This window comes from Zeus faber (genome assembly GCF_960531495.2).
Source record: "Zeus faber genome assembly, chromosome: 3".
NCBI lineage: Eukaryota > Metazoa > Chordata > Actinopteri > Zeiformes > Zeidae > Zeus > Zeus faber.
In genome coordinates, this window is record NC_137190.1 from 19,754,566 (window position 1) to 19,779,584 (window position 25,019).

General features: G+C 46.5%; 1 protein-coding gene across 1 annotated transcript in view; it reads left to right on the forward strand.

Moving 5' to 3' along the window:
* Window positions 1–25,019, forward strand: part of zfhx3b (zinc finger homeobox 3b) — a 146,426-nt gene that overhangs the window by 83,178 nt on the left and 38,229 nt on the right. Inside the window, exon 5 of the mRNA XM_079997369.1 lies at window positions 2,090–2,321. Within this exon, the coding sequence (XP_079853495.1) occupies window positions 2,090–2,321 (232 nt within the window). The remainder of the gene's footprint in view (window positions 1–2,089; window positions 2,322–25,019) is intronic.

Genomic DNA, 25,019 nt, shown 5'->3' on the forward strand with positions numbered 1-25,019 from the left:
TCTCAAGTTTCCCTGTGTCTGGGTTCTGATGCTGTGTGTGTGTGTGTGTGTGTGTGTGTGTGTGTGTGTGTGTGTGTTGTTCGCGTGCGTGTGTGCAGGGGTACACACACACTATCCAGCAGCACCTATTCAATGACATCATAGACGGCTTCAAACGAGGCGAGAAAAGAGAGCACACAGAGACACACGGCCTTTTACGTTCACCTAATAACTCTATTACACCAAGCTGTGGGGCTCACAAAAAGAAAGAAATAAAAACTCCCGTTCTGTTTCCTGGAAGGGGTGTCCTAATGTACATTTTAGGCGTAGAAGTGGGAAATATGAAACCGGAGTGAGTGGAATACAATTGGCCAAAAAAACCCCGAAGCCATACGATGACATTGCCAGAAAATTAAACATTAGAAAAAAAATGGAGAACCGCATTTTTAGGAGGGGGTATAATTTTGTTATGATTTTTTATTTTTTTTTTTTTAGATGTTCCCCTGGTATGGACACCTGATTCAGATGTAATCTTGTTGAAGATCTAATATTTCCATTTTGCTTTTTGCGTTTCCGTTTCAGCGCATCTTCTTATCGTCGGGCTTTTTCCTGTTGCTCTTAATGAATCAATTTATTTGGATACTAGAGGGGCGGGGGGGTGACAATAAAAGGCTGGAATTCATGCAAAACAAATAAACTATGGTCCAGCCAAAATGCATCAAAACAAAGCTTTCGCGCCAAATTGATAATAATTGATTGTTAAATAATATAAACAAGCTTCCTCTCTGTAGGTTTTAATTTGTCCTGCGTCTTTGACGTAGCGTTGCCACGATATCAGATATTAGATATCGTTGTGCCTCTTATCATCTTTTGAGCTGTAATGGTAGCTAATATTTTTTGACACGCACAGTTATACGCGCTTTTATTTTTATCCTTGTTTTGGGAGCTGTTTTTCTTTCTTTTTAATGAAGAATAGAAAATAAATGGTCAATCCTTCCATTTGTTTGGGCCCTGCCCTTCAGTCCTGTTCCCCTTCCGTCCCTTTTTTTTTTTTTTTTTTTTTTTCTCCCGCCAAAGGGTAAAATAACTGTTGATGTTCGGCATTGATTGCAGCCGTCAGAATCCTTGGTGAGACTCTGACTTGAGGATCCCGCGCGGCTGAAGCGTCCGCATGCGGGCGCCGGCGTCCTCCGCGTGATCATGTGGAAACCCTCCGCGCGACCACGGTCAGTGTCTCCGCGGGCGCTCCCCGGGCTCGGGGCCGCATTGCGCCGCCGCCCGCCTCATTGATTGAGCCGTGTAGGACGTAATTACCCCGGACGTGCGGCGTGGGGAGGTGGCGGCGGCGCGGCGTCCCCGCAGGGGGGCTCGGGGGGGGCGGGGTGCAGTGACGCCGCGGGGGTGGGGCGGCCGGGCCGGGCCGGGTCCGGGCTGCGGCTGCGACTCGGAGAAAAAGCTGAGGTTGACAGGTTAATACTGAGGCTGATATGTTGTCCTTTGAAGGTCATTCTTCTCTTGTGGAATGTTCTAGATTGTTTCAGAATGTGGTGCCCCCCCCTCACACACACACACACACACAGCTTGTCTTTGCCTCTCTCCCTCTGTGAGCAGGCAAGGATTTGACTCGCCCTGATCAATATTTAGCATCCCATGCGTGAAACAGGCAGATGTTTGGCGTTTCCTTTCCACAGACGGGAGGCTTGTGCTGAGTGAAGGGGATCAATGCCTCCTTCTGTCTGCGGGGCTGCACACACATGACTTCTGAAGGGCGGCTGATGGGAGCCTCGGCCGCCCTCGGCCCCCGCCCCCCCGAGACCCTCATGCCTCGCGGGCCTCTCCGGTCCTGTTAGCCCCGCCGATACAGACACTGGAGCAGGCAAAGTGCGCAGTCCAAACAGTTGTCCTGAAGTGGAAGAGGCCTGGGTGTTAAACAACAGGGCTGTGATTGGGAATTGATTTGTTCATTTGCCAACTGTGTGAGTGAAAGTGAGCTAGAGGTGCCTGGTGCCAAGCTGGGCTTCTGCCATTTATTAAAACCTCTCTCTCACTCTCTCTCTCTCTCTCTCTCTCTCTCTCTCTCTCTCTCTCTCCCTCTCGCTCGCTCCGCCAGCACCTGCAGCAGCATGAGAACGCGGTGGAGGGCGACGCCTGCTACTACCACTGCGTGCTGTGCAACTACTCGACCAAGGCCAAGCTCAACCTGATCCAGCACGTGCGCTCCATGAAGCACCAGCGCAGCGAGAGCCTCCGGAAGCTGCAGCGCCTGCAGAAGGGCCTGCCCGAGGAGGAGGAGGACCTCAACGCCATCTTCACCATCCGCAAATGCCCCTCGTCGGACACAGGTCAGAGCCCGGCAAGGGGCGCCTCGCTGCCGCCGTTTTTTGTTTTTTTTTGATCGAACTATCCAGTTCCATGTCTGTCGTAGCTCCTGTCGCGCCCGCTGCGGGATCCCCCAAAGGTGCGCTCTTGCTCATTGATTTCGATCATAAAATATGAAATCAAAGATGGTATTTTCTCTTCATTTTTTCTAAGTTTCAGAGCAAGTGGGGAGACCAAATTGCAATGGATTTAATGGTGCATTTTGGAAAAGACGAATGGATTTTTGAAACACTACCAAGTATCAACCGAAGCCTGTCGTTTACAGTACGCTGAGACGTTTTTTCTGTAAGATAAGACGGGAATTTGTTTTTCAGGAAATCTATTCCTGCAAAAATGGTGATGATATTCGCCGCTCCAATATCACTGTCCCAACAACAAAACACGAAAAAAATAAAATAAAACAATAGAACAGCAGAAGCATGGCTGAAACAAAAGGCCAGGGCTGCTTGTTTGTTGTGGACTGATTACAAAGAGTCAACTGTGGTCAATTAATTCCCTTTCTTAGCACAGATTTGCTTTTCTAATGACTTTAATTCACCGTCCCTGACAAAAGGGCTCTATTGTTTGTGGCTTCGCACAGAGAAACACGACTGCTCTCACACACCCAAACACTCTGTCTGTGTTTAAAAAAAAAAAAAAAAAAAAAAAAAAGGGCAGTCTGTGAAGACGCTTTGTTCCAAGGAGGCAGGGATAATGAAGCCAGCGGCCGGGAAACTGCGCGAAGGCAGTCGCAGATCTGAAGCAAATCATTGGAGAACATATTTAGCCAAGCAATTAGGGACAATTAAGCTTTCTGCTCGCTGCACTCCAAATATGTTAATGACCGCACTACAGTCGACAAGTGAACATGCAACAGTACGAGGAAGGGCCATTGAGGTTAAAACGCTGGGGGCCGGGCTTTCACTGTTTGTGTGTTGCTCAGGACAGAGGCAGCCGCGGGTTCGTTTTGCAGATAGACGCGTTTCTTTCATTTCCCTTTTTGGTGAAAAAAATGGGTTTATATACATGTGTGTACAAGGTATTCATCTCTAACCTTTAATGTGCATTAATGGACGGCACTTTTGTGGAAGTAAGGCTGCAGGTGAGGTAATGGGCCGCCCTGCACTGGGTCTGTTTGTGCAAAGTAGCTGCGCATGCACAGATACACAAAGCATACACACACAAAGCTACACAAACAGAGACTACCTCCACTTCAGTTTTGGGTTTTTTTCTACGGTTTTTCTCACTCAGTTGGTTCACTATATGAAATCATCAAAAATAAATAAGTAATAAACACCGAAATATTGAAGGGATGATCTGTGCCATGTTTTAGGGTCTTTAGAGTAAAACTAGCTGTAAATCCTGTTGTTTCTGTCCCCGCTACACTGATGTTACTCTCCCCCCGTGAAGTGTCAAAAAAAATGAAGAATTTCATTCAGAAACTTGGGTCAGTGTCTTTCTCTGTTTTGTGACAGTATCAGTTGTTGGGGCCTTGGATCATTGTACCACGGATGAAAAACTCTGTGAAGCCTTGCAGTCCATCATCGTCTTAAGCCCCGTCTGCCCGGCGAGAAAGCTGTGGACGTAGACCAAAACCGTCTGGTGTAACCTGCCACTGACTTCCTAGCAGCCAGAGCAGGTTTCTTCCGTCCTCTTCACTACTCTTTATTTGTATAAAGATTAAATGAAGTGTAAAATAATTTTCTCCCCTCAAAGAATCTTGATCAAATTACCCTGATGATGATGATGATGATGATGATGATGATGATGATGATGATCATTCGTCTTGATCAGCTAGTGTTAACGCCCGCTACCGTTCCAAACCAAGCCTAACCCTTACAGCACCCTCTCTGTTGGCTCTTCCGAGGCTCAGCGCTGTGTTTTGTGGTTAAGGCAAAGCTGCAGAGGCGGTGCAAGGTTTCCTAGCTTCTTAGCACAAAGTTTGCCTTGGATTTCTGGTTCAGCTGGACAGTAATTCCCCTTCCGCCGCACAGTCAGCCCGGGGCCGGCGTGGGGTGCCGTCCTACCAATACCGCCGACCTGGACAGGGTTCCTTCTCGTCAGTTTGCTCCCCGTCCCCATCGCCTCAGATTAGAGTATTATTAATTACTTCATCGAGCAGTCAAATGAAAGGAAATGGCAGTCCCCGAGTGATGGTAGCGGGAAACAATAATAATCTCTTTGATTTACAGCCCTACTGAAATTGAAATTGAAAAACTAAACAAACAAACAAATAAATAACCCAGGCCTACTGGTCGTGTTCAGGCCTGATCTGTGTGTGTAATTGCACTTACCCAGTTGACGTACCATTACGGCCTCTGAAGATGTACAAATGGCAAATAAGATATTTGGTGCCACATATCTCCCCCGGGGCTACGTGTCCGTGTTTGTGCCGCGGCAGACGAGATGAATTTCCCCCCTTCTAATTAGGCCGACGCTCAAATTAAAGGAAGGCATTGTTTTAATACTTTGCTGCCGCCGAAAAAAATCTTCCGCCTCGGCATTCCTCGCCGGGGCCCGGCCTCCGTTTGTCTTCCTTAAGCCTTTTGCTTTGGGCGCGACAAAGGCCCTTCACAACGCGGGCCTGGGTAGGTATCGTTCGTGAGTGTTGTTTTGAGTGAGTATTGCGAAGATGTTTTTTTTCTTCTCGCAAACAGTGGTCGCCTATACAAGGATATAGGATTCTAAGTGGTAGCACCGCACTCCCCGGAGCCTCCTGGCTGTTCCTCCGCCGACCGCTCACGCCAGGGGAAAATTGTCGGTGGAACCAGCGGGGTTCAGAAAACATCTGACAAGCATCGCGGACGTAAAAAAACGAGCCACCGCTACGTCCGATAAATTAAAAATTCTCCCTGGAAGGCTTTGGTTAGGAAAACCGTTGGGCGCGGGGTGTGGCAGAGAGACAGGCGAGGGCAAAAGAGAATGGGAGAGGAGACGGTTTTGGTGTCTCGCATGTCTACGAGCTGCCGTGACACCCGAGCGTACGGTGACACTGTTTCTTCTGAGTGATGTTCACCGGGGCACGGAGCTCAATGACACATTGAGGTTTCTCGTTTCATAACATTTAATCGACTGAAGCTATTTTTTGAGCGGGGAACAGAATGAGATCATGCCTTTTAAAAAGGGCAAAGTTAAATGGCACCGCGGGGTGGACGTCCTCCCGTACTGGAAGCCAGGAGCAGGAGCTGGAACTGGGCTGGACTTTTCTTTGGGCAGGTGTGTGTTTGGGGGGGTGGGTGTGTGTGTGTGTGTGTGTGTATCTAATTGAGCGTGTGGGTTTTTCCCTAAGTGTGAAGCGTTATATTTCCATGTCAGTGTGTGGGTATGTGTGTTGAAGGTGGCTGAGACGGGGAACAAACCGGCTGACAGTGTGGATTAGTCCCTGCTGTAAATCTGCCTGAGTCGCAGATGGCAGGCCCTTGATCGCCGGCCTGTGACGGCTTGGCTCTCATCGCGGGAGGAAATCCCTGTCTGTGAGTCTTGCAGGCTGGGAAGGAGCAGGCAGGGGCCGGGGCTGCCAGCAGCCATCGCCTGCTGTCTGTCGAGACGCCGGGCCCTCCGCGGACGCGTGCGAATACCGCTTGCGAGGTCAGGTTTGCTCTCCGGAGCGGCTGCTGTATTTGACCAAACCTCCGCTCCGATAAACAGACTCCACCCGGCCCTTCGAGCTCTGCGTTGGAAGGGTTCGGGGACGCGCACGCTGTGTCTGCTGCACCATGTGATCTCTTCAGATCTCTTAAGAGATATCAAACTTCAGTGAGATTGCTCGGTCAATTAAAGATTAAATAAATCTAATATTAGGGTTTGTTTTGACAATGGCGCCACAGAGACAGCCTCCTTCCCTCACACGCTCTGTGGCTTCCTCGTGCAGAAGTCTCTAGATTCCCATTGAGACCTAGTGACGTGCGTCGACACGGGGAGAACTTCGCTTCAAAGGTAAATATTGAATAGTGAGCACCTTGCGGTCCGTGTTGAGGTTCATGATGTGGAGACAGAAAGTGTCGTGCATCAAGAGACATTAAAGTCCCATCTTTTACTGAGCCGGAAACGGATCAGCCTTTCCCGCTACGCTGGCTCATTTTTATCTCAACCTTTGCTTTTACATGTGGGCCTTTTGGAGCTGACGTTAACTGAGCTTCACCCTCTCTAGCAGTCCTAGTTGGCTGTGCATATGGTGGACGTTCTTAATCTGCGGAATCCAGGTAAAAAGAGCGCTGAGCTGGGACACGCTCTAATGCTACGCAGGGACCCTGCTCTGCTCCCACAGGCTACAGCATAGCAGACGGCGGCCATTTCTGGAATGTCCTCCTTTATTTGTGCTTGTTAAGATTCAAGGTAAACCTTCCCTGAAACAGGATATTATTGCCTCTAACCACCAAGCCCTTTCTTCATGCTATATTATAGCCAATCTCAGTAAGTTGCATAGACAGACAGTGCTACAATGCGCTTTTAATAAAGACTGTTATTGCTCTGGCGATACAGGGAACATATGAGGGTGGGGCCCGCACAGGTCTGGATGAGTCGGGCCCCAGAGGGCCCGTCAGGGCCCTGGCTCCTGTCAGACGCCTGTCCTATAATCCCAGGCCGAAGGGCATTCAGGCAACATAGGAAATTGTTTGCTGTCCGCAGAGCGTGGCAGGAAATTCATAAATACTCCACATTACTATTCATTTAGAAAATATTAGAAAAGGCTAGACGTTTATTAAAAAAGTCAATATGATGGCTTTATAGATTTTCCAGTTGGTCCGGAAGCGTTTATATGACTCTTCTGTCCCCACTCGAACAAGAGGGTCTTTTCTTTTCCCTCTGACCTCTGCTTTATGGACGGCCTCTGGTTTCCTCGGACAAGCCAGCAATTGCAAATTGACCAAAAAGCCACTGTTTTATTCTGGGATAGGTTGTGAATTTAAATAGTTTGCGTTGCAAATTTCTTTCCCACCAAAGAAGGGCTTCTTTTGGTGGGAAATTGGTGCTGTAAATACCCGGCTCTCCTGGCCACGGGTCAGCAAGTGGAAACATTGTGAAGTGAGCGGTCCACCCTGAAGGCAGCTTACTGGCCCCGGAAACACAGAGGGAGGGTTTTATCTGTCTGCGGTTATTCCCTGTTTGCTTTATTCTATGTGGCCGACGCGGTGTTGTGTGTTTTTATTGTGCCGTGTGTGTAGGTGCGAACAGTGAACCCGTTAATGAGCACACGTACATAGATGTGTCCACGCAGAGGATGGGGTGGCGTGGGTGCGAGGGGGGGGGTCCTGTATTGTCATCGAGTCCATTTCCAGGCCTTTTATTTCACCCCCCTGATGAGGTGCGTTGCCAGCAATGCAGAGCGGCGCAGCAGCACATTATAATATTGGTTTCCCTCTCTGCTGTCATTACCCGACACTCTCCTTGAAAGCCGATCTGAAAGATAGACAGCCCGTCAGGAGACAGTCATCTCATTTGTACTTAGCCAACGTGTTAATGAGTGCTATTTTCAGATCCGGAGGCTTCGCCGGTGGACGTCGGTGCGGAGGTGGCGATCGGCGGAGCGGGGGTGCTGAGTTTCAGGCGTCGGGGGGGGGGGGGGGGGTAATGCAGTCACCCGGTTTCCCCTGGTGTCACGCGGGGCGACCACGGCCTCCAAGGCGGCCGTCAGTCAGTCAGTCGATCAGTCAGTCGGCAATCAGGGAGAGTGATCTCCGGTCGCAGACAGCGGTGGAAGAAAAAACAGTTGCCCATTCATATTTGACTCCCAACTTGAAAAATATGTCTTTCGCGAGTCTCGCATGTTGAGAGTCCTGTGTGTCCTGGCTCTGATGCCTCTGGTACGTTATGGTTGTTTTTTTTTTAAATTATGTACCCATTTATATACGGTATACAGTATATATATCGTTTTCATGTTGTACAGAACTCATGCAGCGCCACATTAAGAGAAGACAGCTCTGTCATTCCAGTATTAAAAAGACCCAATGTTCTGCTCCACATGGTTCACGAGTCATGCCTACTTAAATATGGGGTTATACATCTTGTATTCGAAGACCGTCTCTGCCGGTGTTATTCGGCGGTTGTAGCATTTTCTACTTTTTGTCTCCGAGTTTTGTGCGTGCCCCCCCCCCCCCCCCCCAAGTGGACACTGCGCTCTCACGGCCAGCGTGTTTCTGATCCACGGCATCGAGCGTGCAGCGAGGGCACTGTGTGCCAGGTGGTCAAGGAGCGAGCACCGATAAATTGTTAAACACTTAGATTGCTTCATTTGCTGCAGTGTTTTGATGCTGGACGTTGCCAACGGGGCGGCTCCGCTTGACCGGGGGGGGTGGGGGTTTGGAAAGCTGTCGAAACCAAGGCAGGGAATGTTTTATTTGGTTATTTTTAATAAGGCCGTTTGTGGCCCACCGGGGAGGAGGTGGATCAGAGAGCGCGGTGGGGGGGTTGTGGAGGAGTTCACCGCGGGCCCCGATGGAGACGCTCGGCCTCGCTGACACCGGAACAGAACCAGGAAGGGAAGGATGAACTCTCACACGGTGAACTCTGTTTCGAGGAAAGGAAAGATGACGCAAATGTTAAAATGTAAAGTACATTTAACAGCAAGTACGAGGTCTTCCACCACTTTTATTATTTGGTTCTGGACGCATTCTCCCGGCGGCAGCTAATGTGAACCAGAGCCGCTTAGCTGACCCTATTGAAACATGATGCGTATGAAAGGGGAGAACTAATGTGAAATCAAGGATTTGAGCGTCGTGGCGCTGCACCGTGAAGTTAAATGTTCCCGAAGAAAAAAACACATTAATCATGTACAATCCTGCCTATTAGTTTGCAATTCAACGTTTTACCAATACCTCAGTGTCTGGCTGTTGTCTGACCAATACCTACGTACTGACGTACTGTAATAGTCTTTTTTTTTTATTATTTGTTTGGATTTTTTGTTTCTCATTCAGAAACTCCATAAAGGAAAAGTTAAAGACAAACAGCGGCTGGATAGAGGGAGCGGCAGGAATGGCGCTGTGACCAATTTTAAGCATTAGGATGAATAATCCACTGTTTAGAAAGCAAGCAAAGGTCAATTTTCATGCTACTTGTTCAGTAATCATGCAGGAGAGCTCGCTGGATCCAGTCAATTCAGCCGCTCTGCACAGTCAAGAGGAAAGGACACTCCGTTCTGGCCTTTTTTTAAGAGTTGGGACCAAGTGCCGCTATAAAAAACATTTGCCGATTCACACTCGAATAGTGCCGATAGTTCTGTGCACTTGTGTTTCAAAGTTTTAACTCGCTCTCTTTTGTGATTTATTGGGTTTAATAACCATCTTGAAAATGGAAGGGTTTTTTCAGGCCACTCGGATGACTTTATATTGTAATAAAAGTAATAATGTTAAATATTGCATTGACCATTCCAAAAGAACGCCTGCTTATTTCACATGATGAAGCATAGAAATGTGATCAAGCTTTTTATGTGACACCGGCAGCCAGAGGCGGCGCGTCCCACTGTGCAGGCGACATAGGCGCCCGCCTAGGGCTACATCTCGGGGGGGGGGGGGGGGGGGGGGGGGGGTAAATTGCGTCCAGAAAAAAAAAGATCTTCGGTGAGGGATCATCAGAGGCTGGATTTGAACCCAGGTCGGTGCAAGCGTTTCGACTCTATGGTACGGGTGCTTTTCTGGTTGAGTCACTAGGACACACTCAGGCCCAATCGCGACTTCAGAACAGTGTGGGTTTTTTTTTTTTTGATGTAGGTTATTTTATTTTACTTCCTTATGTAAGGAAACAAGCACCATACGTAATAGGGCAACCCCCCCCGCCCCCCCCACACCGTCAACAATTTGCCTGGAGCGGCAAAATGGCTTGACCCAGCTCTGCCAGCAGCTCAGCGTGTTCTCCGTATATGAAAGAAAAGCTTAAGACGGTTTAGTCCGGTGTTGTGACAAGAGCAGCAATGCAGTGGCAGGGAGGTGAAGATAAAGATAAAGCTCCACATTGTGTTTAAATAGACTAAAATGGCCATATGAGTACTTTGTGAGAAGGTACTGGTAGAGGCGGAGATATTTTGGTATAAGATCAACTCAGAAAGTATGTGAACTTCAGGTTCCGCAAAAAAAGGAAAGTTTCCCGCGTATGCGTGGAACATTTCGGGGAGTCGGGAAGGCTCATACGTGTGCGTGAGACGTAGGAAGGGGAGAACAACAGCGTGGGGGGGATCACAGGAGGTCATCACTCTTAACGGACCGGCCACGGCTCAGAACCTCCATGTTTTTAAGGTGCTGTATGGCAGCTAGAATGAGGGGGAAACCCGTCTGCGCTTTCTGTTTTGTTTTTTTTTTTGTCATGTAAAGAAGCTCCAGAGAATCTAATTGGGTGGGGGAGAGTCAACGGCGACATCTCCTTTGTTTAAGGGCCCTGTGCAGTCACGTTTGCTGGGGCCATTGTGCAGGGAACCACAATAGCATAAGCTTGTGCTCTTGGCCGCGGCTGTCGCTGCAGTCGGCTCCTGTCCGTTCCACTCCGTCTCCACGCTTCACCTCCATGCTCCACCAGCTCTGAGCGGGGAAGCCACTGAAACATATACCCCCTTCAGCCACTTCTCTTTTTTTCCCATAATATATTATTCCGCCACCAAAAAGAGCCCTGTTCACTATGCTCTCTGCTCTCTAAGCCGTCCTATATATGAGACAATAGAAAGGTGCCTTTCTTCCAGCCTGTTCCTTTTTTTTTTTTTTTTTATTTTTTTTTTTGCCCACTGCCTCCATATCTTACTTATTGTGGCTTTTATTTGAAAAAAAAAAAAAATGTATGTGTTGGAATTGATTACTCTCCGATTTAAAGCCTACCCACAATTGATTGTATGGTGATAGTCTTCTCGAAAAAAAATGTCAATATCACAAAATAACTATTGGTTTGTATATATATATATATATAATTGTTTTTTTTTTTAATTTATTATTATTTTTTTTTTTACGCAATGCCTCTGTCTTAAAATGTATAAAAATATATATATATATGATCTTCTGGGTTCAGGTGATATAATCAACCTTTGCAGCGAACACGAGGTCTCATGGATTCTCCATGCACAGATGTCATATCACACTTAAAGCTCATCCTCTCAAGTGCGACGGTGTTTTATATAGCTTTTCATCTAAAGAAGGAAAACCGTCATTAAATCAGCACTTGAACCGTGCGAGAAAGATGAGCACTTTCCTTTCGTTCCCACTACTCAAAGCAGCCTTACGTTCTGTTTTGAGGGGTGACCTGTACCCAACTCTTTAATTGCAAATTCTTGTCGCAATTCCAACCGTTCAAGTCGGGTTTGAGAGAAAGAATGAACATGAAGCGAACGCCCTTGACATCGTTTAAAAACACATGCCGCTATATAATTTGTTCATATGGTGATTTAGACTTGTTTCTGCAATAAACTAGTAATAAACCACTAGTAAATACTCTCCGGCTGATAGGAAGTGGGTTACCCTCTGCATCCAACCTCCAGCACTTTCAATGTGAAAACTGTGCAGCAGTGGCATATTTAGTGCCCTGTTAATGGCATTCTGCCTTGTAAAGGTGTAATCGTGCGTAATAAAAAAAGGGCCCTGAGTCACTAAGCTACGAGCATTCTTGTGTCCATTAAGTGTCCTTTTTCGTTGCAAAGGTCATTCATAACTTGGTCGGGTTGTCAATGTACAGTGAGAGATATTGATTGATTAATGCATTGAGTGCTCAAAATCCATTTGGCTCTGTGAAAGGGAATGGAAAGAAGACATGCTCTCTCATTCTCTCTCTCTCTCTCTCTTCATATATTTTCACCTCTACCCGTTCTTCAAAAAGGGATAATTTGTGCCGGCAAAAATTACGAGACAAAAGCCCAAGTTTGCGCCAAGCAATGCATTCATAGAACATTGATTCCTGCCTCTGTCAGTTCAGTTACTTTAAAATGCTTGACAAGGAGTTATTCCGACATTAACCTCCCACGCTCGCCGACCCCCTAAATAATCAATTTTTAAAGCGAAATAAGAAGAACCGGCGCTTAAAAACATCTCCACGACGTTGCATTTCAGGAAGTCAACTTAGCCACTTTAGTGCCGCGTCCACATGGCTCCTTCGGATGTTTTTAGGAGTCCAGGGGAGGACAGGGTCATGGGGTTAGCGACTTAGCGCTTTATCACGCTGTGACAAGGAATCAGAGTCACCCCATCACCCCGGGGCCCCAGTGGGGGAGCCTGAGAACGGTCCTGAGATTCACTCCTACGGCATGAGGGACTCCCTAACGGTGCGATACCTTTCGTGTCCACTAGGGGCAGCAATCAAGAGGACCTTTTGTCTTCTCCCTGCTCTGCTTAGAAATCCCCAAAAGTAAAGACTGAACTTTGACACCGTTGAACACCAATCCATGTACTCCTCGACTCGTACCCCCTCAGGTGAATTTGACATATTCAGAAATTCCCGTTTGAATTCCATACTTCCTACTGCTACCAGCGCCTCGTGGCCTCTGCACAGGGGAGCCGCGCGGCGGTTCAGTGTGATTTGTGTTGTGATGTAACGGCACGGCGCTCTCGTGTCCCACCCCTGTCTCCGCCATAACCCGATCCTGCTAATGATGACACAGTGATATCATGATATCATGGACGTTAATACTGTCTGTGTTTGGCTCCCTGCCACCCACATGGCTTCTAATGGCTCGGAGGCGAAGGTATGAGCAAGTGTTGAAATTAGTCCGGCTAATGCTCCCATGTGGTGGGAATGCATGCATTATCAGAATGCATCCCAAAACATCCCCTTCTTACGGGGACAATACCATGACCGTGTAATAGTTATAGTTATTCATGCGGGCCAAAATTTTTGAATTGTTCCGGTAATTATGAAGAATATTCTTACTTTCCCTCTACATAGTTCCTGAGGAACAAATCTCATTTCCAAGGAAAAGAAGGGAAGGAACACACTGAATAATCATTGTGTTTAATGCTCTGGTCATAATCCCAGGTTTTATGATGGTTTTCTAATGATTTTCTAATGATGTTAAATATTAGTAGAGAGAGCAGCAATAATTTGAGCACAGCCGCCGCCCCCCCCCCCCCCCCCAATACTATCAGCGAACCTGATTAAAACAGCAATGAATATTGCGCAGGGAATGAGATTTAAGGGCCATCCCTTTTTGTGTTTTATTTTGCTGTCTCCCCACGTGCCATAAATCCTCATTGCGCTGCTCTTGAAGCCTCCGCCCTTGCCCTGCTCCCCAGGTGGGAATACAATTAGGTGCAGAGGCCATTTCATTCGGTGCCACTGTCCGTCCACTGCAGTCATTCGTAAAAAAAACAAAACAAAACAAAACAAAAAAAAAAGCCCACCAGAGAGCAGCCGCAGTGGACACCACAGCACACGCCTGGGAAATAAATGAAAAAGAAAAAGAAGAAGGGAAAAAAATAGAAATAAGAAAATGGAGGGACTCAGAGAGAGAGAGAGTGAGAAAGAGAGATAGAGAGAGAGAGAGAGAGAGAGAGAGAGAGAGAGAGAGAGAGAGAGAATAGAGCAAAAACTGAGAAATATTGGAAAGAAAAACAAAATATTTTTCAAGATGTTATCAAACGAGCGAGATACGAGCTTGACCCCCTGATGAGTGACACTAGAGAGCGAAATATGTTTTGGAGACAAAGCCTTTGTCTCCTTTCTGGGCCTCTTCAATGAATTACAGCCCCCTCCCTCGCAGCTTTTTAATTAAATGGCTGCTGCTCCATCTCTCTATCCGTAGCTCCCCATTACAGAGGCTAGATAAGGGATCGCTATCTGTAGCATGTTAAGAAAGGCTGCTGGGCAGCCCGGCCTCATGAAATTTGTCACAAGATCTCATTTTCCTCATTGCCAGACGTGATGCTTATAATTGATGTGGAGGCAGTAGTAATTTATTGGCCGTCCGCAATTATCATCCCTTCTAGCAAGGGGATGTGACTGCAATTTGTAAGTGTGTGTGTATGTGTGTGTGTGTCCCGTGTGTGTGTGTGTGTGTGTGTGTGTGTGTGTGTGTGTGTGTGTGTGTCTGTGTGTCTGTGTGTGTGTGTGTGTGTGTGCGGTGGGGGGCGGTGTTGATGTTTGTGTGAATTTATATATGTGTGTGGTGGCTAAAGGGAAGGGGTATTTTGACATGTTATCATACAAATGAATGCCAAGCAGAGCAATATATTTTTTCCTGTGTGTGTGTGTGTGTGTGTGTTGTGCCTTTTTGTGTGCGCGTCACCACTCCAGGATGCAAATTGACGACAAGCGGCATATCATAAACAATATGTGGCCTGTGATGCGGGCGTGTTGGTGGAGGTGCCGGGGCTGTCACCAGGCCAGCTGGACATTCACACACACACGGCCGGGGGTGCCCGGGGGGGGGTCGGGGGGGGGGGGGGGGGCAGGGGCCAGGGTGGGGGGTCTAGGGGTGGGGGGGAGTCATGAGGCGGGTCCAGAGAGAGGTCCAGGGTGGCTGAAGCCCCTTTGTTTGTGGCTCCATATCACCCCCACCCCCTCCTCATCCCCCTCATGCATTCAGGGTTAGGTTTCACTGAAATATAAAATAATGAAGATGTATATATGATGTTGAAATTTAAAAAAAAAGTATGAATTCATAAGTAATAAATAAATAAATGAATAATAATAATGCTAATAATAATACTCATAATAATAAATAATAAAAAAAATATGCTTTTGCACTAAAATATTAAAGCACTTCATGGCCATTTTCTGATGTCACTGACCTCTCTCGGCTGACTGTGCAGGAGGTTGTTGTTCTCCAGATTATTTATGCTGGCTGGTTTGTACTCCAGTGCGTGTCTGGCCATCCTCCTTCCAAAGTAATATCACTGCATCTAGTGCTCAGATTTTGTCATGTAAAGAAAATAAAAATCGATATTGGCCTCTCTAAAATTGCAATTAAATATTTTCTGAAGATTATTAATTATTGGTTATAGATAGATAGGTAGATAGGTGGGTACAGAGATAGATAGATTGAACAGATTATTGCACTGGGGGTGGTGTACTGCGTTATTTAGTTAAATATGGTGAACCATAGGTTATTTGAGGTATTACTCAGTTTAAAAAAAATGTCTCACTAGATTGATTTCAACACAGTTTGATCCTATATGTAATAATAATAATAATAATAATAATAATAATAAGAAGAAGAATCATAATAATTATAATAATCATAATAATACACATTTAACACAAGTGACTTACTTACAGCAAGTTAAAATTACATTTGCATGCCTGTAGGTGTTTGTTTTTTTTGTTTTTTTGTTTTTTTGGAAGCTAGTTTATATTTAGTTTTCCGACGCCTTCTGCTCAGGAAGAAACCTTCTAAATAAAGGGTTAGCGAGCGGCAGCGCAGGATTTCCTGTCGCACAGCGGTGAGCTCGGCGGTCGTGCAGATCGTTCACACAGTGGGTGATGTGATGTTTTGAGCGGGAGAGGAGGAAGAGGGGGAGGTGGAGGAGGAGGAGGCGGAGGAGTAGGAAGAGGAGGAGAAGGAGGAGGAGGAAGAGCGGCAGGAGGAGGACGAGGAGGAAGAGGAGAAGGAGGAGGAGGAGGAAGATTTTTTGGGGGGCTGTCGCCGGCGCCCCCCCCCCCCGAACCGAGCATGCTACGCTTGTCCCGGAAAACACAACCTTGTTTTGTTTTGTCTACCTGCAGTCGCCAAATTAGACTTTCAAATCAAGAAGCCAGTGGGAGACCAAGACTATAGTTTTCTCTTTCCCTTTAATAATCATCCCTGTTTACTCTTCAGGGAGTCATCTTTATTTTATTTATTTTTATTTTTTTTCTCCTTAAACGCAGGGAGAATGTCTTTAATAAAGCAACACAGGCGGACCGCCATTCCAGACGGTGAATCACGCAGGAGAGAATGGAGAGACGGAGGCATTGGAGGAACACCGGGGAAGCGAGGGAGGGAGGAAGGGAGGGATGGAAGGAGGGGGCTGCCGTTACCCTTTATGCTATTATCTTTATGGCGTAGCAAAACATGCTCCAGGCAATCAGCATGAAATTGTTAATTGCTCAGCCCACTTGTGCATCGCTCAGGGGACGGGGAGGGACGGGGGGGGCCTCTAAGAGAGGACCTGTATCCAGCGAGCCAGGCAGGGGTGTCCAACTAACTGCCTGTCTCGGCTCTTCTGGGACCCAGGAATAACAGTGTCAAACAAACACCCCCCCCCCCACACATACACACACACACACACACACACACACATCTCTTTCTCCCTGCTTTCTCTGTCTTTCTCTTGCTCAATTCAATTCAAATATAGCTTTATTGGTATGACGAGAATTCTTCTACTGCCAAAGCATCACAAGGCGTGTACGTATATAACAATTATGAAATTACACATAACATATAACGAGCTAAAGACAACAAGGCCGCAATGAAACTAATGGATAAATGAATAAATCGCAGCAATACTCCCGCTCTTTCTCAGTCTTTCTGTCCTTTTGACCCTTAAAGGAATTCTAAAGACAATTCACGAGAGGCAGGTTTCAAACTACTCGTACTCGTACAACTGGTACCGCCGTAGCTTTGTACCATTTTAAAAAATCTTGGCAAAAATGGCATTTATTTATGTCTTCACAGGGCTGCTTGAAAAAAAAAGAAAGAAGGAAAGAAAGTTAGACAAGGATTCAGGCTATTATAAGCAGTTGCAAAATTTGAACCCAGTGTCCGGGAGGATCAAACTGGTCACAAAGTTTTTCATTGTCTGGAAAAGCCCTTAAATGTTCTAACCTATTTGCCTCTTTAAAGCTACAGGTTGAACAATATATATTTTTAAATTCCCTTCCATGTCGTCTCTCTGCTTGTCAGTAGGTGGGTCCACTCAATGCTGTACCGTCCATATCACCGTCTCTTTACACCTTAAAGGTTCGGACAGCAAATAACGAATGTGAAGGAGGAGCATGCCAGAAAGGAGTCAGTTTGGAGTAAGCCAACCCTGGCAGAACCCCAAAAGAAGAGCAACAACAAAAAACAGGGCTGTGTTTTTAACAAGACTCCAGAGGCGTGAGGTTACCCCCTTGCCTCGTACGTGGTCATCATAGAGGGCAACCATCGCCCCTTACACGACCCCCTGCAACCCTGCTGCTACCCTGCTCTCCCACCTTCCACTCCGTGTACACGCTTTTCTTTCCAGACACAAAGAAGTGGCTTAGCGTGGGATGTCGTAAAACCTTTTTTATTTTATTTTATTATTATTATTTTTTTTTTAACCAACAACCGCTTTAACATGCTCTGTCAGTAGCCACAGTACACCCCTCCTCTCCCGGTGATCGCTTTTTGTTCCTCTTGGGAAGGTGGCGGAGGAACGGCCAAGGTTACACGGGGCGTCATATTAATGGGAGCTGTCATGCGCACTGATCGTCTTAGCCGTGGAGGAGGATGAGCTGCTGAAAAGGTGTTGTCTTCAAATAGGATTTCTGCGCGTGAGACATCCTCGTCGGGGCGATATCCCCCCTTCAGTGCAGCCACTTTCCTCCAGAATGATCTGTTATTAAGCAAATGAAGTGCTGCGGGCCCGGCGTTAAATCCCTCCACTTTGTCATGGTGTGCTCTTGGTTATCACGCCCCGCACCCTCCTTCATTCCTCGTGTTTTACCCGCATCTTTCCGCCACGTTATATGCGAGGCTCGCCGGCGTGGCATCCGAGGCTCTCCGCCCCCTTTTGGAAACACCCGGCGACATGGACGGGATTCTTAGTCTTAAATAAAACGGGTGCGTTGCTCGAATTAAAAAAAAAAGAAGGTAGCTCAAAACCTAAGTCGACATTTCCTTTGGAGCAGAGGTAAAGTTACAGGGAATCGCCCAGTGTGATTTGCTTGTAATATCAGGGGACATCTGGCGTGGTACGAGCGTGTGGCAGATAATCCTGCCGAACTTTTTATCTCAGCGCCGCAGAGGTGCTGTGTTGCATGTCTTGCCTTCAGGTTCAAACCCGAAAGTCGCTTGGACGACCTTCCCTGCAAACAAATCAGGCCCACTCTGACTAGCCTGTAGCGTTTGTGCCGAGCTGCTGGCTCGACAGGGGAGGAGGACCTGTTAGGCTTGACCTGGGCCTTTGCTCTCGGCCGTCCAGACGCACAACGAGGAGCGTGGTGGACGTGCAGAGTGAGGAGAAATGGCAGCTGCTCGGCAAGAATTGATTGCATTAATTGATATGCCAATATCTAAGCTTGTTACATCCACCATTGCTTAGGATGATGGCTAACAAGTCCTGCTGATCAATGGAACCAATAAAGGCTTCATCCATTAATGAGCAATGTGGTAATTAATGTTATCCCTAAACCAATTAGGCCGGGTGCTTCATCCCTGGGCTCGCACTGCAAATAGTCCAACCTGGTTATCTCCAAATTGCCTTTCTTTACAATGTTTTTAATGGCATCTTCTCAACTGGGTGGGTTGCAGTGGTTCTGTAAGACTGCATTGTGGTCAAATCTGTTGATCATTATATCATGTTCATCTTGATGTGATACACATCTTAGTTCAAATAATTCCTAATAATAGGTCAAAAGTATTGACAGGACTAATCTAGATATAGTTTTGTCACTGATGGCAAGTGTTGGGGTCGTTACTCAAAAAAATTTAATGTATAACAGATTACTTGTTACTTAAATAAGTAATGGCTTACTTTACTTATTACTCCCTGTCAAAAGTAATTAGTTACACTACTCATTACATTACTTTTGTGGAACTCCACAACATGGCCTGAGATGCATTGTCATGTAATTGCCACACAGTTAACATTCCTGTTTGCATTGTGTTCAGACTTAAAGAGTTATGTAATTAAGTTTTATTGTTAAGTATATGTTTTAAATGTCCTATGCAATTGTTATGCATTATTGTTTACTGTTGTTAAATTATTTGTTATCATTTCTGTTTATGTTGTGTGTTTTGGGACTGAAGTACTGAAACCGTAATGCACATTGCTGTTTGGTTTGTGGCCACAGCATTCATTTTCATAAGAAAATACAAAGTTATTCTCTCAGTGTGGTTAGCCAATAAAAACACTAGACCTGTAGTTCGTCTGCTTTGGCGCTTGTAAACAAACGCCATGAACATGCAAACTGTTTTGGGATTGGTCAGAATTTTCCCAGATGTTTCGTAGGATGTGGGGAATCCACTTGGCGATTTTCTCGCCCAGACAAAATCCCTACCCAGTGGGTTGATCAAAAATGGAGCATCAGCAGAGTTTGTGTAGAATTGCTTTTGTTGCTATTCTCTGATATAGCAGTGTTCGGTAAGAACAACATATTCAATTGGAGAGAGCATGAAGGCTAAGTCCTGTGTGTCCGTGCCTCCGCTTTGCTCCTCTCTCCTCGCGCTCCATAAAAAGTGTGGCAGCGAGCAGGACATGTGGCGACTCCCAGTCTCTCACTCTGCGCGCGTGTGTGTGTAGTGTGTATCGCAATACAGTGCACACCTGGGACCCGCCTCCATACAGCCATACTGTTAACGAAAGTGTCCCATCATGCATAGCATATACAGTAGTACAGCAAGTTAGTTGTGTTTGTTGGGTCGGTTGCATTCTCACTGCAAACAAACGGCTCTGTGGAGCGGTTGCAAGTGCGCTGAGACCACCCTCTCTAGGTGGTCTCGACGCGGTTGATTTGCTCTGGAACAGAGTGCCAATGCTGTTTTCACATATGCCCAAACAAAGCAAGCAGGCGAACCTGCCACACGCCTCCCGAGTGGGTGTTTTCAGGACCCTCCGACACAGTGACACAGGCGATGGGGTTGAAAACACATCCGTTTTTATTGTAGAGAGTGGCCAAGGTGGAACAAGCCCGGAGCAGATTGACCCCCAGTCATGACAAGGGGTCCTCTCCATTGTGTGTGTGTGGATGGAGGTTTTACCTGTTGCTCCTTGGTTACGCTAAGGAGCGATAGGCGTACAGCCATTCAGGTCCTTAGCTCAGTTACCTAGACCCAAGACAGGTGTGCCTGCTTAAACTACACCAGCCCCACACCACACTGATCTAGGGGGAAACGCTCCAGGAATCTGAACAAATGCTCCAAACGAGCTCGGTGTGAATACACTCCACCCACCGCCACAATACATACAGTACAGAGCAGTGGCGTAAGGTAGTAATGACGGGCCCCAGTGCATGTTATTATGACGGGCCCTAGTGCACGCTAGTTACTAGTTAAGAAGCACACACACACAAACACATTGACACACACACACACCATTAGGAATATACTGGTATAAATTGCCTTGAAATTGAACATCGGCCACAGTGCGGAGGTTCGGTTAAAACAATCACCTAATTAGGCTTTTTTTTTTTGTTTGTTTTTCCATTTTTTGGGGCCGCTTTCTAAAATCTCACAACAAAGGATAAACAGCGGAGGAGCAAAATAAAAGGATCAAATTATTCCCGAATCAAATTATTATTTTGTCTGCGTCTCTGCTCCCCGGAAGAGGAGGAGGAGCCGGCGGCTGCGGCTTCCCCGGGACCGTACCCCCCGCATCTCCCAGTAACAGGTGTGCCTGAGTGCGCTCTGCACCGCCGCGTTGTTCCTCCAAAATCTGAACCGAATCAAACTGAACCAAAGGGAAAAAGAAAGAGAGACCTTTTCAGAATGACCTGGAAACGGGGCTTACAGTGATTCGTTTCTTCTTTTTGTGGATTTCTCCAGACGGGGAGAAAAGCGCCGGATGTGGTGAAAGTTGCGGCACGGAATTCCAGTTCCTACAAGCGCACGCTTTGAGCTGCACTTTACAGGTCATTCATTTAGCAACATAAAAGGACAAAAATCGCCCCAAAAAAAACAAACCAATAATGACCAATCGCCGGTTGCCGATACATTCTTCCAAAAGCCCAAGCCTATATGGCTCCACTTATAACTTAACATGAGTTCTTCTTCGAACACGGCCGTGTTTCCGAGGTGGCAATATGAATTACTCGCACTTCTCTGCCCAATACATTTTGGAGGGCCCGCTCTGAGGCCCCCTCAACCCACCGGCCCCAGTGCAACCGCACTGTTTACGGCTCCGTCCCAGTTACAGACAACTTCCTTTATTCGTTAGAAATAGAACTTATGTAGACTGACGCAAGTAACGAGTGACGACATCATTGATAGTAACTGTAATGTAATTACTTATTTAGTAACAATACCGCGTTACATTACTTGTTACAGACAAATTGAATGCGATTACACCCAACACTGTTAATTCTTTGTATATTTATAGTTATAAGAGGAAAACTAGGTTCATGAAGAGTTCTTAAATATGACAACCGTGGGTTTAGAGCATCTTTAAGTTTCAAGTCAAGGTATCTGGGAAAGAAATCAGACATGACTGTCAAACGAATATTCACCTAACTGTGGGTCCGTCTAGAATCCAAAACGAGTGTTCATGGTTGTCAAAGCCTCGCTGTCTTGCAAAAAAACATACTGTACAGCAGAGAACGAGTCAATAAATACCCTGGTACTTACCATGCACAGAAAATGCAGCAGGCTTGTAAACCAATACTATTATTTTCATATTGAATGGAAGGACTAATTCAATCCAGACATTCATTATCTTTTTCCCTCCCCATTTGAGGCTGACTTTTGCTGGCCAAACAAAGCAGAAGGTGCTTCACACCTACGGTAGATAATCAAATTGTAAGAGCCGGGAGTGTGCAGAGTGCAAGATGGCGACATGTTTGGCCCCGCGTAGACTCGCCTCTCGAGCTCATCTTCATCTTTAAAGTCCAGGTAAAGTGAATTCAGAGATTGGTTTTGTAAACACATTTTACACGTGAGAAAGTAGTGGCGTAGTGCTGAATCGTGGAGTCGGGCTGAACCCTTGACTCGCCGACGTGGAGCTTGACATACGGTCATACTTGGCACGGCCCCGCCCCCCTCACGCAACACTTTGGGGTGAGCAACTAGAAACACAGGGCTGGTTTCAGCTGAACATTTAAACATGGGCGCGGTTTCAGCGTCTTCAGCGGACACGGCCCCAGCGTCCCGGAACAGAGGGAACTGCCTTTTCTTTCACAATTTTGAAACCTAATTTGATCTACTTTTTTGTGACAAACTCAGAACACGCTTATTTTTGCTTTACCGGGACTTCAACACTCACCTTAACTTTAACACTTTGAGTTGGTCGTGGACACTTTCTGTAAATCATTTTCTGATTTACTGCAAGCTCAAGAAATGGTAACCTCTATGAGTCGATAGTTATTTATTTGGCTTTGGATTCTGCCTTTTAAGTAACATTTGCATGGTACTTAAATGTTGAGCAGATAAAATAAAAGGATCAATTCATTCTTATAGTTCCTCAAACATGCCAGTACAAAGCACAACAATGCAAACATAAATAAGTATGACATGATGACTTATCGGTTTGGATAAGAGCTTTGAACCAAAATCCAGTTTACGTAATGGCGGCGGCGGAAGTGCAGAAAGGCCCATCTGTCTCTGCGCCTATTACCCGCAGCCCTAATCGGTGCTTACAGCAGGGCAGGCTAAATAAACAGTAAGTAAGTTGTCTTGGGTGGAGGAACGTCAATGCCTGCAACTTGCTAAAGCCTTTGCTCTCAATGGTTCTGTATTGACCCTTCAGGACCCCCCGAGAATTCCCTAATTGAAAATTAATATTGAATCAATGCCGCGGGCCATTTGCATATTGATTATAAACATCCAGGAAGGCACCAAGTATGTCTGGGATCAATACAAGCCTTCTGCAGTGAGCGGAGTGCACTACATCACATGGCAGCTGCCTGCTCCGGAGGTTAATGACTGCTGCTTGTTAAGGAGCTCCTGTCAGGTAGGATCCAGCCGCAGGGTCTCTCTGCCGGCACTGGTAGCCTCCACTGTAGAGGGCGGGGCCGCGAATTAGGACTGTGGCGAGTCTCCACACTGTAGATTTAAAGCAAAGTGGAGCCCAGGCTTCTGCCTCTAGAAGGTTGAATGCAACGGAAACCGTAGACACATCGATGAAGAGCATTGCTGTTTGTCTCACAAAGATCTAGACACCCATTGCCAATGTAGTCCATGGCAGGAATAGATAAAGTTGGTCTTTTTTTTTTTTTTGCATTTGTGTAAAATAAAATCATTACAATATGACTTATTTGAGGTTTACCCCTGAGGTTTGCACCCTGACCGTTTACACTGTATGGGAGTGTCTGAAGGTGTAAGAAATATTTTAGGCCCTTTTCCATCCCCCTAAAGCAAGAGCAATTGCTTGGTTTTTTTTGTTTTTCTTTTGGGGGGGGGGTTTCCACGTCATATGAATGCCTTTTTTTATTTAAAGTGAACTTTGACAACATTACAAGACAACAGAGAACCAGGATACTTTTATTTTTAAGGCCCTGACTAAAATTCAACTAATTCATTCCCCTGCCAAACAGCTCATAATGATTTCCACATGTTGGAGACCTGTGAGAGGAGAATAAGAGGGAGAATGTGATGGTTCTGGAGAAAAGGCCAAATGCAGAGTAAGTCAGAGGAAGAGAATAGAATACGACATATAAGCTGTATTAAGCCACTGGTAATAGAAGCATTGAATCTGACACATATGTATTTGGTGGGTTTAGTGGTATTGTTGAACCCTGATAATAATAATAATTAAAAAAATAACAATTATAATAATAATACGGTGTACAATAATGTATAATAATAATAATATCATATTTTACCAGAGAACCCACTGGAGATATCTGAGCATATGAAAGACAAGGACATGAATTAATGTGCAGCTTCTGTCCATTCCGCTCCGACCGTCCGACACCCCAGACCCTGCGCTGGGAGCCGGGGCGTGGGGGGTTTGGGGGGTATGAAGGGAGCGCTGGGCCCAGAGAACCAGGCTGCATCTGATCGCTTCATTACGAGGCCTTTCATTGACTTGGTCGCACTGAACTGATGAACTGAGGCACTGGACAAGAGCCCATAATAGGAAGAAATGAATTCTCATCACAGCCTCCTCGGGAGGACGCAGGTCCTTTGCCTGAGAACCCAGAGAGAGGGAGAGGGAGAGAGAGAGAGAGAGAGAGAGAGAGAGAGAGAGAGAGGGAGAGAGGGGGAGAGAGGTGCCTGTGTCCAGACAGCAAGGGCGGAGAACGACTCCAGGCCCGTGTCAGAAGCAGCGTCTGGATGTGCTATAATGGAACCGTTATAATGCAGAATCCGTACGAAGTGAAAAGCACCTCCCAAATCCACAGAGAGCGCCATTACAGCGGGAAAGGTTGTTTTAGTGATTATTTTTAATGATTAGTATTTCCTTTCTCTGGGTATCTGACCCGTACCGCATAACAGTTTTTCACTTGTTTATTCAGCAGCTCTCCGGCGGCAGACCTCCGCTAGTTAGACTTTCTCCTTAAGCCTCCTCATCAGCTATGGCAGCACCCAAACACCAGCCTGGGAGATGAATAATTAATGCCACACCTCGCTAAGCTCTCAACACACGAGACGCTGCAACCTCTGGCTAATGACTGAGTACAGTCTCACTGCGAGCGGGGACAATAGCAGCAACCATTATAACACACACACACACACACACACACACACACACACAGAAAAATAGATAAATAAATACTGACAGGAACAGCACTAACAACCAGAGACGTGCGTGCGTACGATTGAAAGGGGAGACGCGGTTGGGTGGAGGTGGGTGGTGCAATTTAGCGCGGGTCCCCGGTCTCGGTGGGCTCGGTAGGAGGGTTGTTAATCCCTGAGCGAGCCCTGCGATGGGGCAACGGGGCGACGGGGCTCGGGACGCCAC